This window comes from Rhea americana, unplaced genomic scaffold (genome assembly GCF_003343005.1).
Source record: "Rhea americana isolate MKP2758 unplaced genomic scaffold, rheAme1 scaffold_399, whole genome shotgun sequence".
In the NCBI taxonomy this organism is placed as follows: Eukaryota; Metazoa; Chordata; class Aves; order Rheiformes; family Rheidae; genus Rhea; species Rhea americana.
In genome coordinates, this window is record NW_028186533.1 from 344378 (window position 1) to 363128 (window position 18751).

Consider the following 18751-nt stretch of genomic DNA (forward strand, 5'->3'; position numbering starts at 1 on the left):
ACTGCCAGTTTTGCTCAAGTAACACACCAGCTTGCCTCTTCATGCTCCTCTGGGTCCCATTCACAGCTCACCCTACCCCCTTGGCAAAGCAAACCTGTGGTTCTTACTGCCTTTTCAACTTTTTTTCAAATGCATCCCTAGATACTGCCTAGAACCTGTGTGCCAACCTGCATGCCAACTCAAACTGCTGCAGATTACATTGTACCTACAGACAGGGGCTCACCGTAACTATCTGACCAATTTCCATCTGACTGCTGTCTAGACCATGTCCACTTCAACAGGAAAGGACTTGCCACCACAACCATGGTTAGAACAGTACATGTGAAAGACAGGAAGGCACCTAAATACATGCCCTGATTTTCGATTGGACTCAAAAGTTGCCATTTCCGTTCCCAACAGCAGCATTGGTCAATTCATCCTGTGTTGGTGGCTTCTGAGCACCCAGATTTGGATACAAGGATCTTAACCTTGATTGTCCTTTCTGCAAACAGCAATAATGACACTGTACTGCTCCCAGGGGGATGGAGCAGCTCTCCTCACTTTACAGCTGCTATAAAGATCTCAAATGTTAGCAATGTAATGGCAGTTGCAAGAGCTCTGCTTATTCCATTAGCAGTTTATCCCCATTTTCCACCACTTTATTTTTAGGAGCCTAAGTAAATCCTGCAGTAGTAATTCTTTTGTTCATGTAACTGGGCCCTACCAGTGCTCATTCATTTGAAAAAAAACCTGGGACCTACCCAACATTTCCAGACCATGGAGTTTGTCTGCATTATACCTGCAAACTTCTCCATGTGCAGGAGGCTGACTGCCTCTCTCTGTGCTCCCCAGGAGCTTTAGCATCGCAGGAACACACTCTTGAACTGCAGTAACAGGTGACAGTGCAAGTCTCACCCATGCTTTTCTAAAATCCTTGGATTAGGGAGTTTAAATTAACTGATTTACATGTCAGGAGTTTGTTCTTTGCATGTGGCAAAAAAATTCAGGTGATGGTTGCCCTGCCATGGGAGGTGCAATTGCGGCACTGGCATCTCTTGTCTTCATCCCTTCATGGAKTCCCTGCAGATAGGTCAGAGCCTGGATGGGATGGAGGCAGTCATGCCTCCATCACAGCAGGAATGCCTCCTAACCTTTGTCTCTGCAGAAATTGCCTTCCCAGGCCAGAGTTTTAATGACAGAGAGCAATGTTTTCAAAAGGGTCTAAGGGCAAGATGCTATAAAGCAACTAAATCTGGTAGGAATCTGAGTCATACTGAAAATCCCTAAGGACTTTGGCTTCTAAGACACCTCGGCACATAGAAAAAGTTACCCAGAATGACTCGTGCTTGGAACAGCATTGCAAGCATTAGTGAAGTAGGACATGTGCACAGTTGTTGCTAGTCTCTTATCTGACTCATTTCAATGTCTCAGGGGAAACCCTGGCATTGATAAACAGCTCTCTCCTCCCTGCCTCCGCATTTACTAACTGAAATCTGGAGTCTATTTTTAACCCTCAAACACCCACTGCAAGAGGGGGAGCCTGCAACGCAGTACAGTGGGCCGGCCTCAGCACTGCTATCTTGGGAATGTGTCACTGCAAGCCCTAGTTTCTGAGTCTGAGTTGTCTCGTGCTGTTGTTTATCAGGGTAATTTGACTGTGGCATTGGCAAGATATCAAGCAAAGTGAGACCAAAACAAGACTGTTGATATCTCATGCATGCACTTTCCATCTCTGTGCCTGCACTGTGCCCCCGGATGGGGTATGCAAAACAAAAAGGCTCCAACTTTTTATTTTCCAGCACATCCCAAAAACGCTTATGCTGTTTGACCTGCTCATTACTTCTGTTTTCTGATGAACTGGTTCAAAGGGACAACACGGAGCAGGGGTAAAGGAACTGGAAAAGGCCTCCAAGTCAGAGAGAAACTTGCACTACAGAATGGAAACCAGATCCAAGCCATGCTAGTGTTTGAGGATCATTTCCTTCCTGTTATTTACTTTCCATAGGGCTCAGGGCTCTTGTGTTTGGGTATTTATCTGCTGCCCTGCTCTCCAGACACATGGTGCTGCCAAAGGCTTGCACAGGTGTATTTCTAATTACATACCTGCCCATGCAGTCATACACCAAGCATCTAGCAATGCAAGTGTGCACAGATGTGCAGACACATGCATGCTTGTGTGTGCTGTATGGTTCACTTCCCAGCACAGCTGTGAGATGCAGCAACATGAAATGGTGAGACCTCAAGGCCCTTTGTGTCTTGGACTCTCATGTTACAGTTCATCTGTCAGGAGATGCTCAGACAGTCTGTCTGGAAACAGTGTTTTCATTTCCTAGGCAAACTGAGAGCAGGAAGGGCAAGGACAAGACAAAAGGTGTCAGATCCTGAGCTGCTTCAGAGACATTACATTTGAGGTGATACACGTCTGAGTCTCAGCGACGATTTGAAATTTGGCCTTGCTGTGAATTTGGAGGGGAAGTTGAAGGTGGGGTTGGCAATGCCACTGAGTGTTTCAGGTGTTCACTGGAGCTTTGTATGCTGTGAGCTATGCAACTGCTGAAAGGAAGGAGCAGATCCAACCTGCCTTTGTGGTCAGGGCAGGACTGCTCCTCTGAGGACATCTCGTGCTTTCTCTGGCCTGAGTTTAGATGATCCAAGGGTAAGGCTTCCAGCCTTCCCTCAGGGAAACACCTCCACTACCAAATACTGCATGAGAGAAGAAAGAGTCTGTTTGTAATGTTCTGCCTAAACAAAGGCTGCCTTTAACAGTGGTGTCTCCTCCCTGCCACAGAATGACACCTGACATTTCCTTCTGAAAGACCCCACACTGTCTACAAGATCTTTGGTAATCATTAATTCTGGAACAGTTTTTCCAGAGTTTTCGCTGACTTCAGACAAATGTTGAGTGGCTTTTGGAGATATAGGCGCTCCTCGATCCCTTTGCTCTTCTCCCTTCATGTCACAACCCCTCAGAAGGCAATATAATTCTATAACTGAAGTGGGAGATGAGTTTGATTGTCGCCAGCTGAGTCACTCAGTCAAAAAAAAGCAGTTTGAACTACATCCTTCCCGGCAGGCTGCTTCTAGGGCACATTTTACACAAGTCCAAAGCCAGTGGCAGCTTTTTGTCTTTCTGTCTCTGTGAACCATGTGCTCCCTGGGGTTTAGTGGTGGAAAGCATCTATTTTTATATTGCTTAGATCCTCTTGCAGACTTTCTGCCTGCTCCCTAGACACTGGCTTAAAAAACTTCAGGTTGTCTCTCCTCCAGGCCTCACTACCTGGGCTTTTCAGAGCAAAGCAGAAAGCTCAACAGCCCAGAAGTAACTCAAAAGACATAAATCAGTCTTGCTACCCCAAGAAATAGATCCCCACTTCCCCATCGGAGAGGCCACAGAGGAGTCACAYGCCAGGAGGCCTTGGGAAGGCCTGAGATGGAGGGTGAATTGTTTGTATGTCCCCAGGCTCCAGTTCCTGCTCTGGCTGTTTCTGCTCCATTGCAAAGATGTACTATAAAACCTTCATTTCCTGACACACATGGGATGAGGCCAAGGGGTCGTGTTTTGGACAACCTGGCTTCTCCATAGCAACCGGCAATGATGTCACTGACGTGCAATGATTGGAAGGGGCCTGGGGAATGGAAAGCTCTTCAGGAACGAGGCGGGAGAGGAGGCTGAGATGGCGCAGGTCGTGCTTGCCGAGAGCTGGTGCAGTGTGAGAGCAGCCCGGGGAATGTTTTCCTTGGATGGCCTGYGCATGAGCCGTAGCTGAACCATATGGAGGAGGGAGCCCGCGCCACGGGCTAGGTCTCTGCTTGTGACTTCTCTGCTGGCTGCTACAGAGGCTATGGCCCAGATCGGTGTGTGTGGCAGAAGTTGTCCTGGGTGGTCAGAGCTGTCTCCTCACACCCTGCTCAGCAAAGCCATGGACTAAAGGGCAAGTTCACTGGGCCTTGCTGGGAGCAAAGAAGAGGAGGGCTCTGCTCTTCCTCCTCCTCCAGGTCCCATCTCCAGGTCTTTCCCTTTACATTTCATCCACTGAAATCCGTTGAAATGTCTCAATTCCAATGACAATTGGACAATGTCCAGCAGCTCTCATCTTGTACAACATTGGCTAAAACATCTGAGCATCTCTCATGTGTACAGTCATTTGCAGGACTAATCCCTCTCCCTCCCGTCATCTTGTCTCCCTCCCTTCCCCTCCAGAGCAATGAGCTATTGTGCTCCCCCTCTTCCCTCTGCCTTCCCCTGCTTCTTTGTTCCTACAGACACTTTTTTTTCCTGTCACAAATCCCCTCTCTGCAGGGGAGCCCCTTTACTAAAGCAAAATAATTAAAAACTCAGGCAGACAAGCATATGCAGCACTGAAAGCTGGCGTCTGTCACTGGCGGGCAGTTTGCAGTGGTGCCTGTCAGGGCTTCCTGAGGCAGGAGGTATGTGATTCTCTGGTACTTCATCTTTGGGCATTGCACTGCACTGAAGCCCCATCTCAGCTCCTAGATGCTACCAGGATAAACACACTGAGTAAAAATGCCTATACTCCTGTGTGCATGGAGCTGCCAAGTAGCCTCTGTTCCACCTGTATTTGATATGACGGAGATGCATAAGCATTTCTTTTCCACCTCGAAAACAAGAAGATCTATTCAGATGTGAAGCATCAGATCTAACACCATCCTGACTCCTGTCTGATATTTTATTGGGCTGACCTGGACATACAGATGTAGCCAAGGAGGGAACAGGCCAGCAGGGTATTGTAGAGATGAAAAATGAGTTGCCTATGCTTACAAACTATTGAGGAAACAAAATCAATTGTGCCCAAGGTGGGCAGAGGTTGAGAGCAGCTATCCGTCACAGTATAAGCTATAGAAATGGTGCACTTGAGCAGCACTAAAATTCACCTGCTGCATCACATCCTTACAGAGCATCACATTAGAACTGTCCCATTCATCTGCCTAAAGGTCCTTCTAGCACAGGAAGCAAACAGACCACAAGGGCTGGTTGATTTGATCCAGGTTTCTGTTTTGACTCATTCCTCATATGTGGAGTCCTTCTGTGATACTGAGCAAGTCATTTAAATGACCTGTTGCAAATACACCTGCCTTGACAGTAAGTCCTAGAGGAACAATTTCATTACATGGCACACATGAACAAAATAGCAATGAAGAGACTGGCAACACTTTGCAAAGACATCTGGCGCTTAGAGATGTGGATTTGTGCTGAATGGGATTCACAAAAACATGAGTGAGATATCACACTGTTTGTGATAACACATAGCTATTCTCAAATAACTGTCAAAACCGAGTATGTTTGGTAGAACGTTTGGTTGTGGTATGAAGGCAGCAAAGTGACTCTGTCTTTCTTGCATTTTGGAAATATAAAACCTCACCAAAAGATTTTAGACAAAATGGAAACATCTTAGGCAAACTACAGTAGTCCACCCCATCCAATCTGCTCAGCCCCACGCGTGTTGACTCAGTGCTGTCTCTACACATCCTTCCTATGGAGACCCAACAATACCAGTACCACTTGCAGGGGAAAAAAGAGAAAACAAAACAACAACACAAAAGATCTTCCAAAAATGTTGCATGAAAAGTGAATACTCAGCAGAGCTAGGTTTCCTGCACAGTGAGAGTTGGCCAGTGAATTAACAGGAAATCACTGCTTCCTGCCTGCAAAGGAAGTGCCTATCTAATGCCTGTGATCAAAAACAAACATCACTTCAATTAAACAAACAAAAGACCTAAAACTTCAACAGCTCACAGCCTGGGTCAGCTCCAGTGTTAGGAAATGAGTCCAAAAATATGAAGCTTGTAACCTTGAAAAAGGCCCTCATCCTTTTCCCCTTACAGTGATGTTACTTGTGCTGCATGTGCAGAAAGCAGAAGGGATTAAGTTGCCTTCTTGCCATCTTCCTGGGTTGAGAGTCAGATCCCAAGGTCCTCTGCAGCCAGGAGAACCAGCCATGCTATCCCACAGGAGTGGAAGAGCTGGCCTCCAGTGGCATTCCCGACTCAGGAATCTCTTGGGTTTGGCGAACAAACACTGCTCACAATCAGAGCCCAGCTCTGGGTATCTACAGCACCTGCTGCTGCAGATGAGACAGCTTCATTAACAAAAATTTCTGCTCTGACCTTAAGGCTCTAAAGTAATGCTTGAGAAGAATTTGTACAAGGACAGCTTGAAGCAGCAGCTGTAGCTCCATGCCTTTTGGTGGGGCAGTGCCTGTGAGATGCAGGGCTGTGCTCCACCAGAGCATCTTCATTCCTGCAGGGTCTTGTGGATACTAGAAAAGAGAATGATYCGCAGCTCCTCAAAGCAGACCATGCTTAGTCTCCCAATGCTATGAACATAAAAGCTTGGGCTAGGCACCCCATCTGTTGCCAACAGGCAACCAATGGCTTGGGCTAGGAGAACACAGAGCCTCCACTGTGTAAAGRGAGCTTGAGCTCTGATCAGCTCCAGATGCCATCTGCACTTGCATCACAGAGTGCTGAAGATCTGCAAGAGAAAGCCCTCAGATAGGTCATATAGCCACAAGAGCAGCTGAGATATACAGCTACAAACCTTATTCCCAGCCCAGCTATGCAGTAGATACACATGTACTAGAGTCTCTGCTGAAAGTCGCTATCTCATGTTCCTCTCTTGGTACAGCCAGTGCTTCATTCACCCAGGGCAGGAACAGTGGATTGGTCTGGAAGACAAACTGCGGTCCATGCTCAGCATCAGCTGGGGATGCCATGTGCTTCCCTGGTGCTACAGGTCAGGAAATGCTCAGGGTCTAAATGCTTCTGGTATTTACATTGGCTTACTCTACATGTTGGGTTAACTGCACTAGAGGGAACTGCACTAACCCTTTTAACATAAATCTCCTATTTGTGAATCCTAAAGGCTCTCCATGTTGGTTAGAACAAACACCTCAGATGGGAGTCATCTTGCAGCTTGCTGGAAGTTAGCTTTAGCCTCCTTTTGTAGTCAAAAGAGACAGACAGCTACCGCCAGAGGTTACAGTGTTTGACACCTACTTTAAGGGAACCTGACTCACTTTCTGAAGGGAGGATTTATCTCCATTTACTGGGGAGRGAGCCTGGACAACCAGATCAGACTTTGGAACTTGGCTATATGAGACAAATACCATCACTGCAGTCTGCAGAGAGTGCCCTGTCACTCACTGAGGTGAAGACATGAAGGATTTTTAAAAGGAACAGATTCCTGCTAACAGCACAGTGTAGGAACTGAAGCATTGTCAGTAATGTGCAAAGACAACAGAAGTCTTTAAAGTTTCTGCTCTGCATTGGGGAAGTGGCTRGACAATGCAGCTGTACCTGAAAAGGGGAGTTCAATCCTTATTTTTTAGCAGCTCCTATGTAGGGAATACTGAAGAAAAATATCATTATGCTCTTGCTAGCTCATGCACAAAAGACTGAAAGTGGGTACATAAAAAATCCATTAAACAAACGATGGAAGAGGGATGTTTTCCAAGGGAAAGCATTATCTCTGCAAAATGTGAAACATAATGCCTTAGATTTCTGCTGTCTAGTTATTATTACAGTAGTTCCTAGCAATTCCTGCAGGAAAGATTTCATTATGAAAGCTAAAGGTTGCCACCCTCTCCTAGTGAATTAGGTTAAGCCATCAATTACTATCCAAATTTCATTTGAGAAATCCAAAGACTGTGGATATGCACATTTCTGCCTCTAAGAATCAGTGGAAGATGCTACTGGAATGGAGCAGGAGCAGGAGCAGGAGTGGCCCCACTTTGAGAATGGTAGTGTAAGTAATGAAAATCAAGATTAATTAAAGGAGAATTTGCTATCAGGTTTGATGATCTGAGGGTATCACCATAATCTGGTTAAGATATGTGTGTTCACTGGACTCTCTTAGGGTATTTTACTAATTCCTGCATGGCATTATCAAGAAATAGTGGACAATATGCAGAGTCAATGCACCCTGCACTATGGCACTGCTATAGAAAGTCAGTATCTGCACTGCAGAGGGGCAGGACCATTGGGTGGAGAGGAAACAGGTGCAATAAGAGTTGGGAGGTCAGGATCATTTTCTCTGGTAGTAGTGTGGATTTGTAATGATTAATCTGATCCTAGATCTATGGCTTGAAAGTGCAAACTTGCAGAAGAAAGAACCTGCCCGGTTCTAGTCCCTGCTCTATGGACATTTTTACAGAAAGATGCCATTTTGAGTCCAGATTTTCCTTATGGACAAAGTGAGGGGAAACTAAGGTATGTGACTAATGGGGGGAAAACATCACATTCAGCTTTTCTTGAGCTGAATACAGTTTTAATTCTTTTGATAAAAACGAAACGAGTGCTTAATACTTTCCAATATTCTATGCTTAGGTAGGTGATCAGGGCATCTAGAAGGAAAGGAACAAGATGGATTAGAGACTCAGTTTTCAGTTTTGTATATAGGGATATTTCCTATTTGAGCTTCTAGAAAGACTTTTTTTTTTTTTTTTTTTTTTTTTTTTTTTTTTTTTTTTTTTTTTTTTTTTTTTCACTAATGCGGATTCACTTGTCTTAAATATAACAATTTCCAGAAATGGAAGAGGTATCCTTTCGTATTACATCTGAACAAAGAAGGATTTCTAGTCCCTGAACCATAAATCATTCCTGTGAGTCCCAGAGCAATAAGACCTTGAGCCTCTCATAATTTCAGGGTCTCACCTTCAGTAAACGGGCYGGAACGTGCTGAGGGCTGTGAAATACCCAGGAATCTCACAATGTTTTTCCAACTTGCTGAAGACCTTTTGTCTAGACAAATTAACAGAGAGGAGATTGATCTGAAAAGTCAGCAGGATTCAATAGCCAGGTCCTCCCCACTTCTATGTGTACTGTCAGAGCTAAAGTCAGTAATTGTAACTAGAGGGAGGCAGACTCTGCTGTAATATTTATTGAGTGAGTTGTAGGGTCTGGGTCTCACTGAATGAATGACCAGCATTCAGCACATGCTGTTTACCAGTGTTAAAGCACAGAAATAAAGAGATGGAAGAAATAGCTTCACTTCAAACACAAAGCCTGAGAATGACTCAAACTCAAACTCAGTCTCTGGAGAGCCTATATTCCCTTTAAATCATGCTATGGTTTGTGCTCTCCCTTGAGACCTAAAATAAGCCCTTTTCTCCTCTCCTTTTTTGAGACTATCTGGTCACTTACAGGTCTTCCAGGCTGGGATCTGCCTGTCCAGCCCAGGGTCTTCTGGACTGAGGCCTGAAGCTCTGACATTGCTCATTCTGTGCATGTGCCATTCCCTGGRCTTTTACTAAGCCAGGGTTGGCTGGAACAACTGCTCTGCCAGCATGAAACCAAGCACAAAAAAAGAAGTGAAAAGGCCAGGGTTGTCCCAGACTTGTCCTGGGACTTTGTGTCTGAAAGGAAACACTTTTCTCCATCTCTCTGAGGGTGCTTGATGACATGATAATAAATGCAGTTTAAGAACAAAGGACGGCAGGCAGTTACTAGGGAGGAGCAGGACAGCATGAATAAAAGACTAAGCAGGCTGAATTGCAATGTGTTACCTGTCTTCTAGAGTCTGCCTGCTGGGCACACTGAGCACAGGCAGCAGGAATGGTCTGAGAGTACAAGCTTGCAGCAGTGTCTAATGGACCTGATGACCTTATAGAGAGACTTTATCTTCTCCAGGGGATGCTTAAGTCAGCAATTACCTTCACATAAATCTCTCAAAGTACTCAGACCCTGATTTTGCATCTACCCAGTCCTTTGGGCTCAGTTCCAGCCTCCTGACTCCCTAATCATCCACACTGTATATGTGCTAATTCCCCACATTCATTTTCAGAACAAGTCAGTAGTTTTCCCCAGGAGGAACATGTAACAGGAGGAGGGTTCACTTCTGGCTCCACTCCAAGAACACTGTGTGGACATGAACATGCAGAGTTTGGTTCCCTTCAGCCTGGACAGACTTCCAGCACTATCCTAGAAGGCCTTGCTCCTTCCATCCACCTACAATGTCCACGTCACACTCAGAGCATACATCACACATCCGTGGCCTCGCACTATTTAACCCTACTCTGCCAGATGGTGATGTGACTTTATTATTAGGTCGAGCACTTTGAACTAAAAAACCCAACAAAATAATAACTTTTAGTTCTGTTACAGGTATGTGTCATATCTGGGCTGACTGCAAAGCAATGTGGAACAGCTAGTCTGCTTTGGAGATGCTAGTATTGATGCTAGTGTGGTCAGCATGAGTTGATCTGGTACCAAGAACTTGCTCCTGAAAGTGGACTGCAAATATAGCCTAGGTTTACACTAGTATGGGATGTAGGTTTACACGAGTTCAAGATGAGTTTTACAGACTTGCATACATCTGCCAGACTCAGCACAAAGCAGAACAAAATCAAGTTTTCTGCAGTGCGTTTTGCATWTGGAAGATGCCATGACAGCAGTGAATTAGATTGTAATACAGGCTGATGGAATAACTATTCCAGACTCATCAATAGCCCCGCAATGACCTTGAACAACAAATTTCAAAGATGAGTGAATGTGTGTGGTCACAAGGTTCTTCCTGTGTGGCCACCACACAAAAACCTAGTATTTATCAGCATGTCTCGTGGTATTATAACTATCAGCTGCAGCCATCATGAATTTGCTAAATGCTTGCAGTTCAGGCAAGATTTTTGCATCGCCTACCTGGTTTCTTAGAAACAATAAAGTTTACCTGTTTCCTGGGATTATATCTGGTCACTGGCTTTATTTGCTTTTAAAGTAAACTTCCTGATGAATTAGCAGAGCCCAGTTAACATATATTTAAAGTGCATCAACCTGATGATGCAAACACAGTGCATGGCAGTGTCTATTCAGGAGGGATAAAACAGGGAAAGTGTCATTGTAAGTAAGGCCATGGCCTGGTGCCTGTCACTTGGTGTCTCTTCAGGTGTCAGAGCCTGGATGTGCCATTCATGCACCTTTGCAGGATTCTGCAGGCAGAGCAATCCTTGATACAGCCTTTGCAGATTAACTGCATAGCTAAACAGTAATGAGGCCACTGCTGTGACTACTGCCCATTGTACTGATGATACTGCCTGCAGGCCTCCGCACTATTAGTGGATGATGCTGGATATTAAGTTCCTCTTCAGTCTTTAAGCCTTTAGGGTATTACACAGAGATTTCTTTGCCCGTGTAGGGCTCATTGTGTTTGCTCTACACTGCCCTGAAACAGAGATCCCTCCTCTGCTTCAGAGCCAGATCAGAACTGCTCAGCAGGAGGTATAAATTAATCCTGCTCCCCCTGTGCCTCCAGCTGTGGCATCTCCACCATGGGAGCATGGGGATGAAAGGGGACAGCAGAGCTACTAGAGCACCAGGTGATGGGCCAGAACAATTATGGCAGTTCTGGGGCCATTGGACAGAAAGGGCAGCTGGGAGTGGTCCACAGCATTTATCCACAGTCTTCTGCATCTTTCGCTGGTGGATGCTGGAGTGAGGATACTACAGCAATGGACAACATCCCCCCCTCTTTTTAGTCAGGAGCATCCTTTTTAGGCATTGCTATAGAAACTGGAGAAATAGACCTTGTAGGGGGACATTGCAGACACTTGACATTTAGGCTAGTAAGAACAGGTCTCCCTACTCCTAATCACACTAACCACTCTTTACATGACTCACATAACCATAACTTTACATACAGTACGCTTATATCACATCTGCAGGTTACTGGGACAGAAGCAGAAGTCACATGTTGCCTCCGCTCCCATAACCTACTCAGATCTTCACTTCACCAATTGCATCTCCACTGGGTAACATCCAGTCCCCATGGAGCCTTACAGGAGTTCCCTGCCAGTTTGTCCCCACAATTATAAGAATGCAAATTTGATTGCTTGAAATCAGTCCAGTGCAGCCGGACTGGCGTGATAGACAATGTGTGCAGCCACAAGAACCTCCTGATAGTCTAATCTTAAACCACTGCATTTGCCAGGCCTCTCATTCCTTATCTGTCTCACAGTGCACCAAACAGCAAAGCCAGGGGACAACACGATGGCATTCCTCTTACCAAGATGCCAGTGAACTCCAGGGGAGCCTTTCTTACCCAAGTCTTCTCCTGTTTTTAACGTTTGTGAATTTTGGCTTCACTGTGGACTCTTCAAGCTCTTGTTTTCCATTAGGTTTCTATGAAGCCAGKGGTAGTCCTAAATAAAGAACAGCAGCCTATACATGGTTTTATTAAGCAAGTAAAGTTCAGAGGACAGACTAGCATGGATTATATAACAGTGACTGATCAAGGAGAGAAAATATTTGAAGYCTTCTTTAGAAAATTGGAAGAAGTATCAATATTTAATCAYACCACTATCTTTTGTAAGAGAAATRTGAATCGAGTGCAGAGTGTGGYGTGGTGAARTATTACCTACAGCAGAGGAAGATCACTWTAGAGCCCTCAGAGCAAATTTAGTGCATGTATGTCCATGAACCAGRTAGGATGCACCTGARAGTGCTGAGGGACTGTCCAATGGACAAAACATTCRATATTAGTCAGCACAGTGCCCTTGCAGTGAAGAACAACCAGTCTAGTTTGGGGCTCCACACTAAAAGGACACTGACATMCTGGAGTGAGTCCAGTAGAGAACCAGCAAGATGAAGAGGGACTGGAACACATATGAGGAGAGGGTGATAGAACAATTTGTTCAGGCTGTAAAAGAAGAGCTGAATGAGAGATCTGATTGCTGGTTTTAGCAGCCTAATGGGAGAGTGTAGAGAAGATGGAGCTACATTCTCCTTGGAAGTGCACAGTGTCAGGACAAGTGGCACTGAGCACAAGCTGCAATAGAAGAAATTTTGKTAAGCTATTAGGAAAGAAATTTTCGCTGTGAGGGATGTCATACACTAAAACATGGACCCAGAGAGGTTGTGGAATCTCCAACCTAGTAAATATTCAAACTTCAACTGGACAAGACCATAAGCAAGGTGACTTAGGCTGTCCCGGCTTTGAGAGGGATTTGGAGCAGAGCCCCCCAGAGATCCTTTCCAGCCTCAGTTGTCTTGATACAGTTAAACCCATCATAGCCAGACTACACCTCTGAGAGCCATGCTCTTCAGAGAGAACTGCAGAAGCAAGGAATGGAAAAAGAAACTGTGAGCACCTCCCAAACTCTAAGCAGGCCATTCAATCTGGATTACCAATGTGAACACTTAGAGAAAGGTGTCTCTGCTCTCTCTAAATATAGATAGGCTACTCCAAAAAACATTRTCATCATCATCACTGGGAAGTCACTGAGATTTACTCCATCAGGCAGTGACAAAGGTCCCTGTTGGACAGTCAAGACTGCTGTTTCAGAGATATGGCATCTTCCTCATTGCAAGCCAGCTTAGGAGTGGACATTTAATAGCACTCCATGGTGTTACATTACTAATGTCACCTTGTATTTCACATTGCCTCAGTCCCATCTGTTTCCCAACTGTTCCTAGTGGCCATTCCTAGGCACACGATCTCATTTTCCCCTCTCTGTGTACACAGGAAGAAAGCACCCAACACCATGCACAATCCAAGGTCATGTGCTGTGAGATTTGTGCATGTGCACAACACCCCACATGACAGCCCCCACTGAGTGATCTCAAGCTCAGTTCCACCAAAGGAAAGGGGCAAAAAAATCCAGGAAGGTGAAGCTGCTAGACTCTCTGGTGCTCTCCCAAGATAACAAGAACGAAGAAAACTACATCAAGAGGAACAAGTGCCTAGAGAGCAGCACTGTCATCCCACCAGTCCTTCCTTTATCCATTCTGCCCACTCACCTGCTGGTGTGACAGTGGGGCTGTCACAGGTCAGCRGGAGTGGCTGGGGCAGAGTACACCGAGAAGTAGCAGGGATGCAGCACTACTGATGGCAGCAAACACAATGCCTTGCCAAAATGTCCCAGCAAGTACAATGTGTGAAGGTCAAGTGCCAGGACACGGTCTGAATACAGAGCTCCCGAGCTGAAGGAATGACATCTCTGGACATTTGTGTTCTGAAAGCTCTCAGCTGAGTCTTTTAACAGTATCTGGTCCCTCCTAATGCAGAATTGCAGTCCTGGCCTGGCAGATAAAAGGACTGCTGATGCTGTTCCATCTCTTGCTGGAAAATACATGCAACATCCCTGGAAAGTTGATTGCTAATATGGAAAAGCTGGCCAATTTCCTCATTGTGTAAGTGCCAAGAATACAGATGAACTCCTGGAGGCTGCTATGGAGAGGACTATGGGYACAGAGCTGGGGAAGACTTTCAATGGCAGAAGTGGCAGTAAAATTCTCATCTCCTCCTGAAAATCAAGGGAATGTAATTAAGCCTCTGAAAAGCTTCATTAAATCTGAAGKTTTCATCTGCATTTATATTAACTCATGTCAGCTCCTGCTGGAAAAATATCTGTCCCAGGCAGCTGCACAACAGTTTCGAAGGTTTYCTCCTGTTGTAGTCCTGAGGTATCTTCAATATCAAGGCTGTTGATGCTGAYTTTACCTCTCTCATTCTGCTACTTTAAATCTCAATTTTATCTAAATGCTTCAATTTAGTCAATGGAGTTTAAAGGAAACGTGACAGTTTACCTTATCTTCATAGACTCGGATCCTCTCTGGAATAAAGTAATCTTACCTAGCCTATTGTTCATTCTCCTTTCATTACCTAGTCCACCTAACCTAATGTTCATTCTTAGTGCCATCTCTACAACTCCTAGTCCATCTTCAGAAATACCAGACCACTGCCCAAGGTTGCAAGATTTAACAGCAAGGTCTCCATAGAAGACTGAATGGCACAAACACAGCTGCACTGAGATGGAAGGAAAATGTCTGCTGTTGTATTGGACTAGAAATGTGATTTTAAGGAAAGAAAAGGTTAAAATATATCTAGTCTACTCTGACTTTGCATAACAGACTATATAGGTTCTTTGGATGATTCTTGCACAAACCACAAGTTCTGGATATTTCCTAGAAAACTTGAAGTCATGTTTTGTACAGTTTATATGTTGTAGAATACAGTACAACCTTTAGGTTGTCTACAGCATATAAATATCCGATGTTTCAAAAGATACCTGAACTGGATACAGAATCCCAACTAGTTTYAGTAATGCTCTGATGACTAATAACACTTTTATACTTTGTTTGATAGTTCCCTGTTTATAAGGCCAAAGATCATAGATCATGCTTGTTCTTTCAACTGCCATGTAATTCCGGAAATGGTACCAGTAGGTTTCTTCTTTCAAAGTCTCCTATATCCTCTTCAAGGCACTGCTTCCTAAAATACAACCCTGCATTGCAAATATGCCCTACACTGAAAGGCATTAACACATGCACTCTCCAGAAAGTTCAGCTACGGTGAGTGTCAAACACTCTGAAAGACAGACCTGTTGTTTCTGTGTCACTGAATAAGCTTTTGGGAATTACTTTGTTTCCCATCATCCTCCCAATCACTGAAGAACAGAACAACAGAATGACTGAATAGAAGCGGACCAAAAACTGATCTGTGAAGGTTCAGAATGATATATATATCACCATGTTAGCCTTGTAAAGTAGCTTAAGTCCAATTTCTGTATTAAATCCCATTAGAATGGTAGATGTTAAAGTTGGACATAGTGTAATGGCCTAAAACTCATAACAGGGATCCTTCCTCTTTGTTAAGTTTATCTGTCCAAATATCACATTAGACCTTATGGGTGAAGTGGGGCAATGTTCTTCTCATTATCCAGGATGGTGTCCAAATCCTTTCCATAGACAGTTTCCTAGAACAGATCCTTCAGTCTGTGTTCTCTATTCCCAACGKCACAATCTTGTAGTGCTTTCTCATGCGAAATCACTTTACTTGTATGTGCACAGGTTTACCATGTTACCAAGATTTCCCTATAGCAGCTGTCTTTGCTCTTCATTACTTCCCCCACTAAAGAAACATTTCATCATGTTCAAACTTTATCAGTAATACTCCTTTTTTTTTCTAAGCCATATGTAAAAATGTGAAATAGTACATCTCCAATACTGGCACATGTGAGAGATTAGCCTGTTTAGTGAGGATCTCCCAGTACATTCTGAGAGGTCTAATTTTTCAGGTTTTGTCCATGATGGATCTGATACCATCCTTTTGCAGTGCCATGGCTGGATTCTGCTAACCTCGAATATAAGTCATTGGCTGTTTTTCGTAAGTCCTCACTGGAAAGATTTATGTTATCCAGATTTGAAGAAGACATTAGATGTCTACTTTTAGTTGAGATGGATAGTCGCCGGAAAAGCCTCCTCCTCTGCTATGCCTGCGAAGGGACCCAAGGCTGAAGAACTCAGCTGTGCATGTCAACATTTATTTGGATGAACTTTACACAAGTCTATGTGTGTTTCAAGGGAGGCCAGTAAAGCCATTGGAAAACATCCTAATTATATTGATCCCAGACTTCCTTCCCTGTTCCAAGGCAGAAGTCAGGAATTTGGGATGAACATGTGGGGAATGGGGAATGGGGAAAGTGGCAGTAACTACCGAAGGTACCTTCATTCCCCAAACCAGCTACTGCTRCATCTCTCTGATTTCCCACCTATGCTTTTTCCGTGTAAAGGACTCCAGAGTTTACAAGTTTGCTAAGAACGAGTACAATGACCCAGAAATGTTTTTCTGAAGCATGCCATGTTTCGGCATGTTGCTTTTAACCTGGTTTTCCAATGTAACATGAAGCCCAGGAAGGTAAGTAACACACTGCAAGTTATTCAGCAAATAGAGGAGTTGATACAAGTGAGAGAGCGAACTTTTTGACTTCAGACATCCTTAGTTATGGACCCTGGTCCTTTCTTCTCATTGTCCCCTAGCCACTGAAAGCAAAATAACTGATCAAGTTTGTATAATGGTGGAGCGAAGAGAGGGACTGCTAGACCAGTAAGYATATCTGCATGCTAGAGTGCAGATAATGCAAACACCTTGAAAGGAAACTTTCATAAGCTGAGTATATTTTAGCAGTTTGCAAAGGCCTCCCACAAGGAGCAGGCTGTGGAGAAGTGCCAGGCGTGCAGAGCTGTTTTGGTGCACATCATATGGAGCAAGTGTCCTGGGAAGCTCTGACTGGAGGTAGCTGCTCTGCAGGAGGAGCTGGCAGGTTTACAATGTGCTATTTTCTGAAATGTGATTCTTTGGGAAGATCTTGAGAGATATATCTTGATTATGCCTTTATGTCTTTCAGTGTCTCCCATGTAAATCAGTTACAATTTCAGGGGAAGGTAAGAATGGGACCCCTTATTGGAAGTTGCAAGTTAGACAGTAGCTTCATCACTTGTCCTGAATTCTCCTAATTAATGTAAATTACATTGCTTCTGAAATGTCCTGTGCTAGGAAATGGGACCACGGGTCACAAGAGCCTCTTTCTTAGATAATGTATTTGTCTTCTGCTTTTTACCCACAAAACTATCTAAACAGATCACTCAGGCAAAACTAGACACCAAATAGCAATCTTTGCAGCTACAACACACACTGCAGTGCTGCCTGCTTTCTGATAACTTCCACAATATGGACTGCAGTGAGCAATGCTGGCTGCGCTCTCTGCCCAGAACACAGAGGCTGTGAGTCGCTGATCTCCTGCATGGAGCAGAAGTCCCCTATGCTCAAACCACCTCTTACTTCACCACTGAAAATAGACTGGAAATTTTCTATGAGTCTGCTAAAGGCAGGGAACAGAAATGACAAGGACGCTGCTATGAAAGTTTGCAGTATCTGCACAGCACAGTTCTCATCTCTGAAATCAAGTGCCACCAGACTACGGAAATAAGCATGCTTAATACTGTCCCCCTCTGTGACACTGGATTGCACAGTGTCAAAGCTGTGGGGAGGATTTTCCCCCGGAGCCCAGCTCGGAGTCACACTTGATTGCATCATTTTTGTTTCCCTTTCTTTTGCTTTTGAGATCAGGATTCCTCCCACCTTGCTGAAAACCCAGGCTTTATCCAGGTTCACAAGGGTGAGAGGGGTGCTGGTGGGTGGACCGAGTCCAGATATACAGCTGGGTAACAAAGCCGACTCCAGTGCGCAGTGTCCGATGGGGACAGCATTAGCACATTGTCAGGCAGTGCTTGTTGGGGTTTGGGAGTTTAACGCTTATACCATCTGCTCTTTCACCACACACTTGTGCTATATGATACCTCTGCAGCCTGAGAGAAATGAGGGAGAACCCCAGCACACAGGCACTTCAGGAACAAACACAAGCACCCACSAGAGCAGTTTAATCCCACGCGGAAACAGACGCATTTGCGGATCTAGCATTTGCAGATCTAGCGACCAGCAGAGTCACTAGCAAGCTACTCACCCTGGCTTTGTCCTTGCATCCAGAGGAATTAAAGTCCTTGGAGATGAGGTCTCATTGTTCAAGATATTGCTTAAGGGAGGCAGCTGCTTTCTTTATATCTCAAGATTCACTAAAGTTCAGGAAGAGAGAGAGAGAGAAAGAGAGGGGAAGGCGAAAGGGGAGGGACTGAGAGAAGGGCCCAGAGGCCGTATAGAATGACAATGGAAGGAAATGCTTTATCAAACCTAGAAAGCCAACCCTGTCCTGGGAACACAGAGGGAGAAAAAAACTTGCAGAAGAAAAGCGAGTTCAGCTGCCCTGGGTTCCTCCCTTGGCAGCACAAACCCTCCTCCCCCAGCCCCTTTAGTCAAAAACACAATGCAACCCGGTGAAAGCCGTCAGACTCAAAACACTTTTTTTATTAAACAGTGAGAAGTTTCAGTTCTTAAAAAAATAACAATAATAATAAAAACTCCCCAACAACTAAACCCTGCCCGGGAATGGGAATGTGACGCTCTTTCCCCCTCCCCCGGCTCCAG

At 44.7% G+C, this 18751-nt stretch overlaps 1 protein-coding gene across 1 annotated transcript in view; it reads right to left on the bottom strand.

Moving 5' to 3' along the window:
- HDAC7 (histone deacetylase 7) overlaps positions 1-18431 on the bottom strand; it is a 120662-nt gene extending 102231 nt beyond the window's left edge. The window contains exon 1 of the mRNA XM_085313861.1: positions 18234-18431. Within this exon, the coding sequence (XP_085169987.1) occupies positions 18234-18252 (19 nt within the window). The 5' untranslated portion in view covers positions 18253-18431. The remainder of the gene's footprint in view (positions 1-18233) is intronic.
- Between the last annotated feature and the right edge of the window lie 320 nt (positions 18432-18751).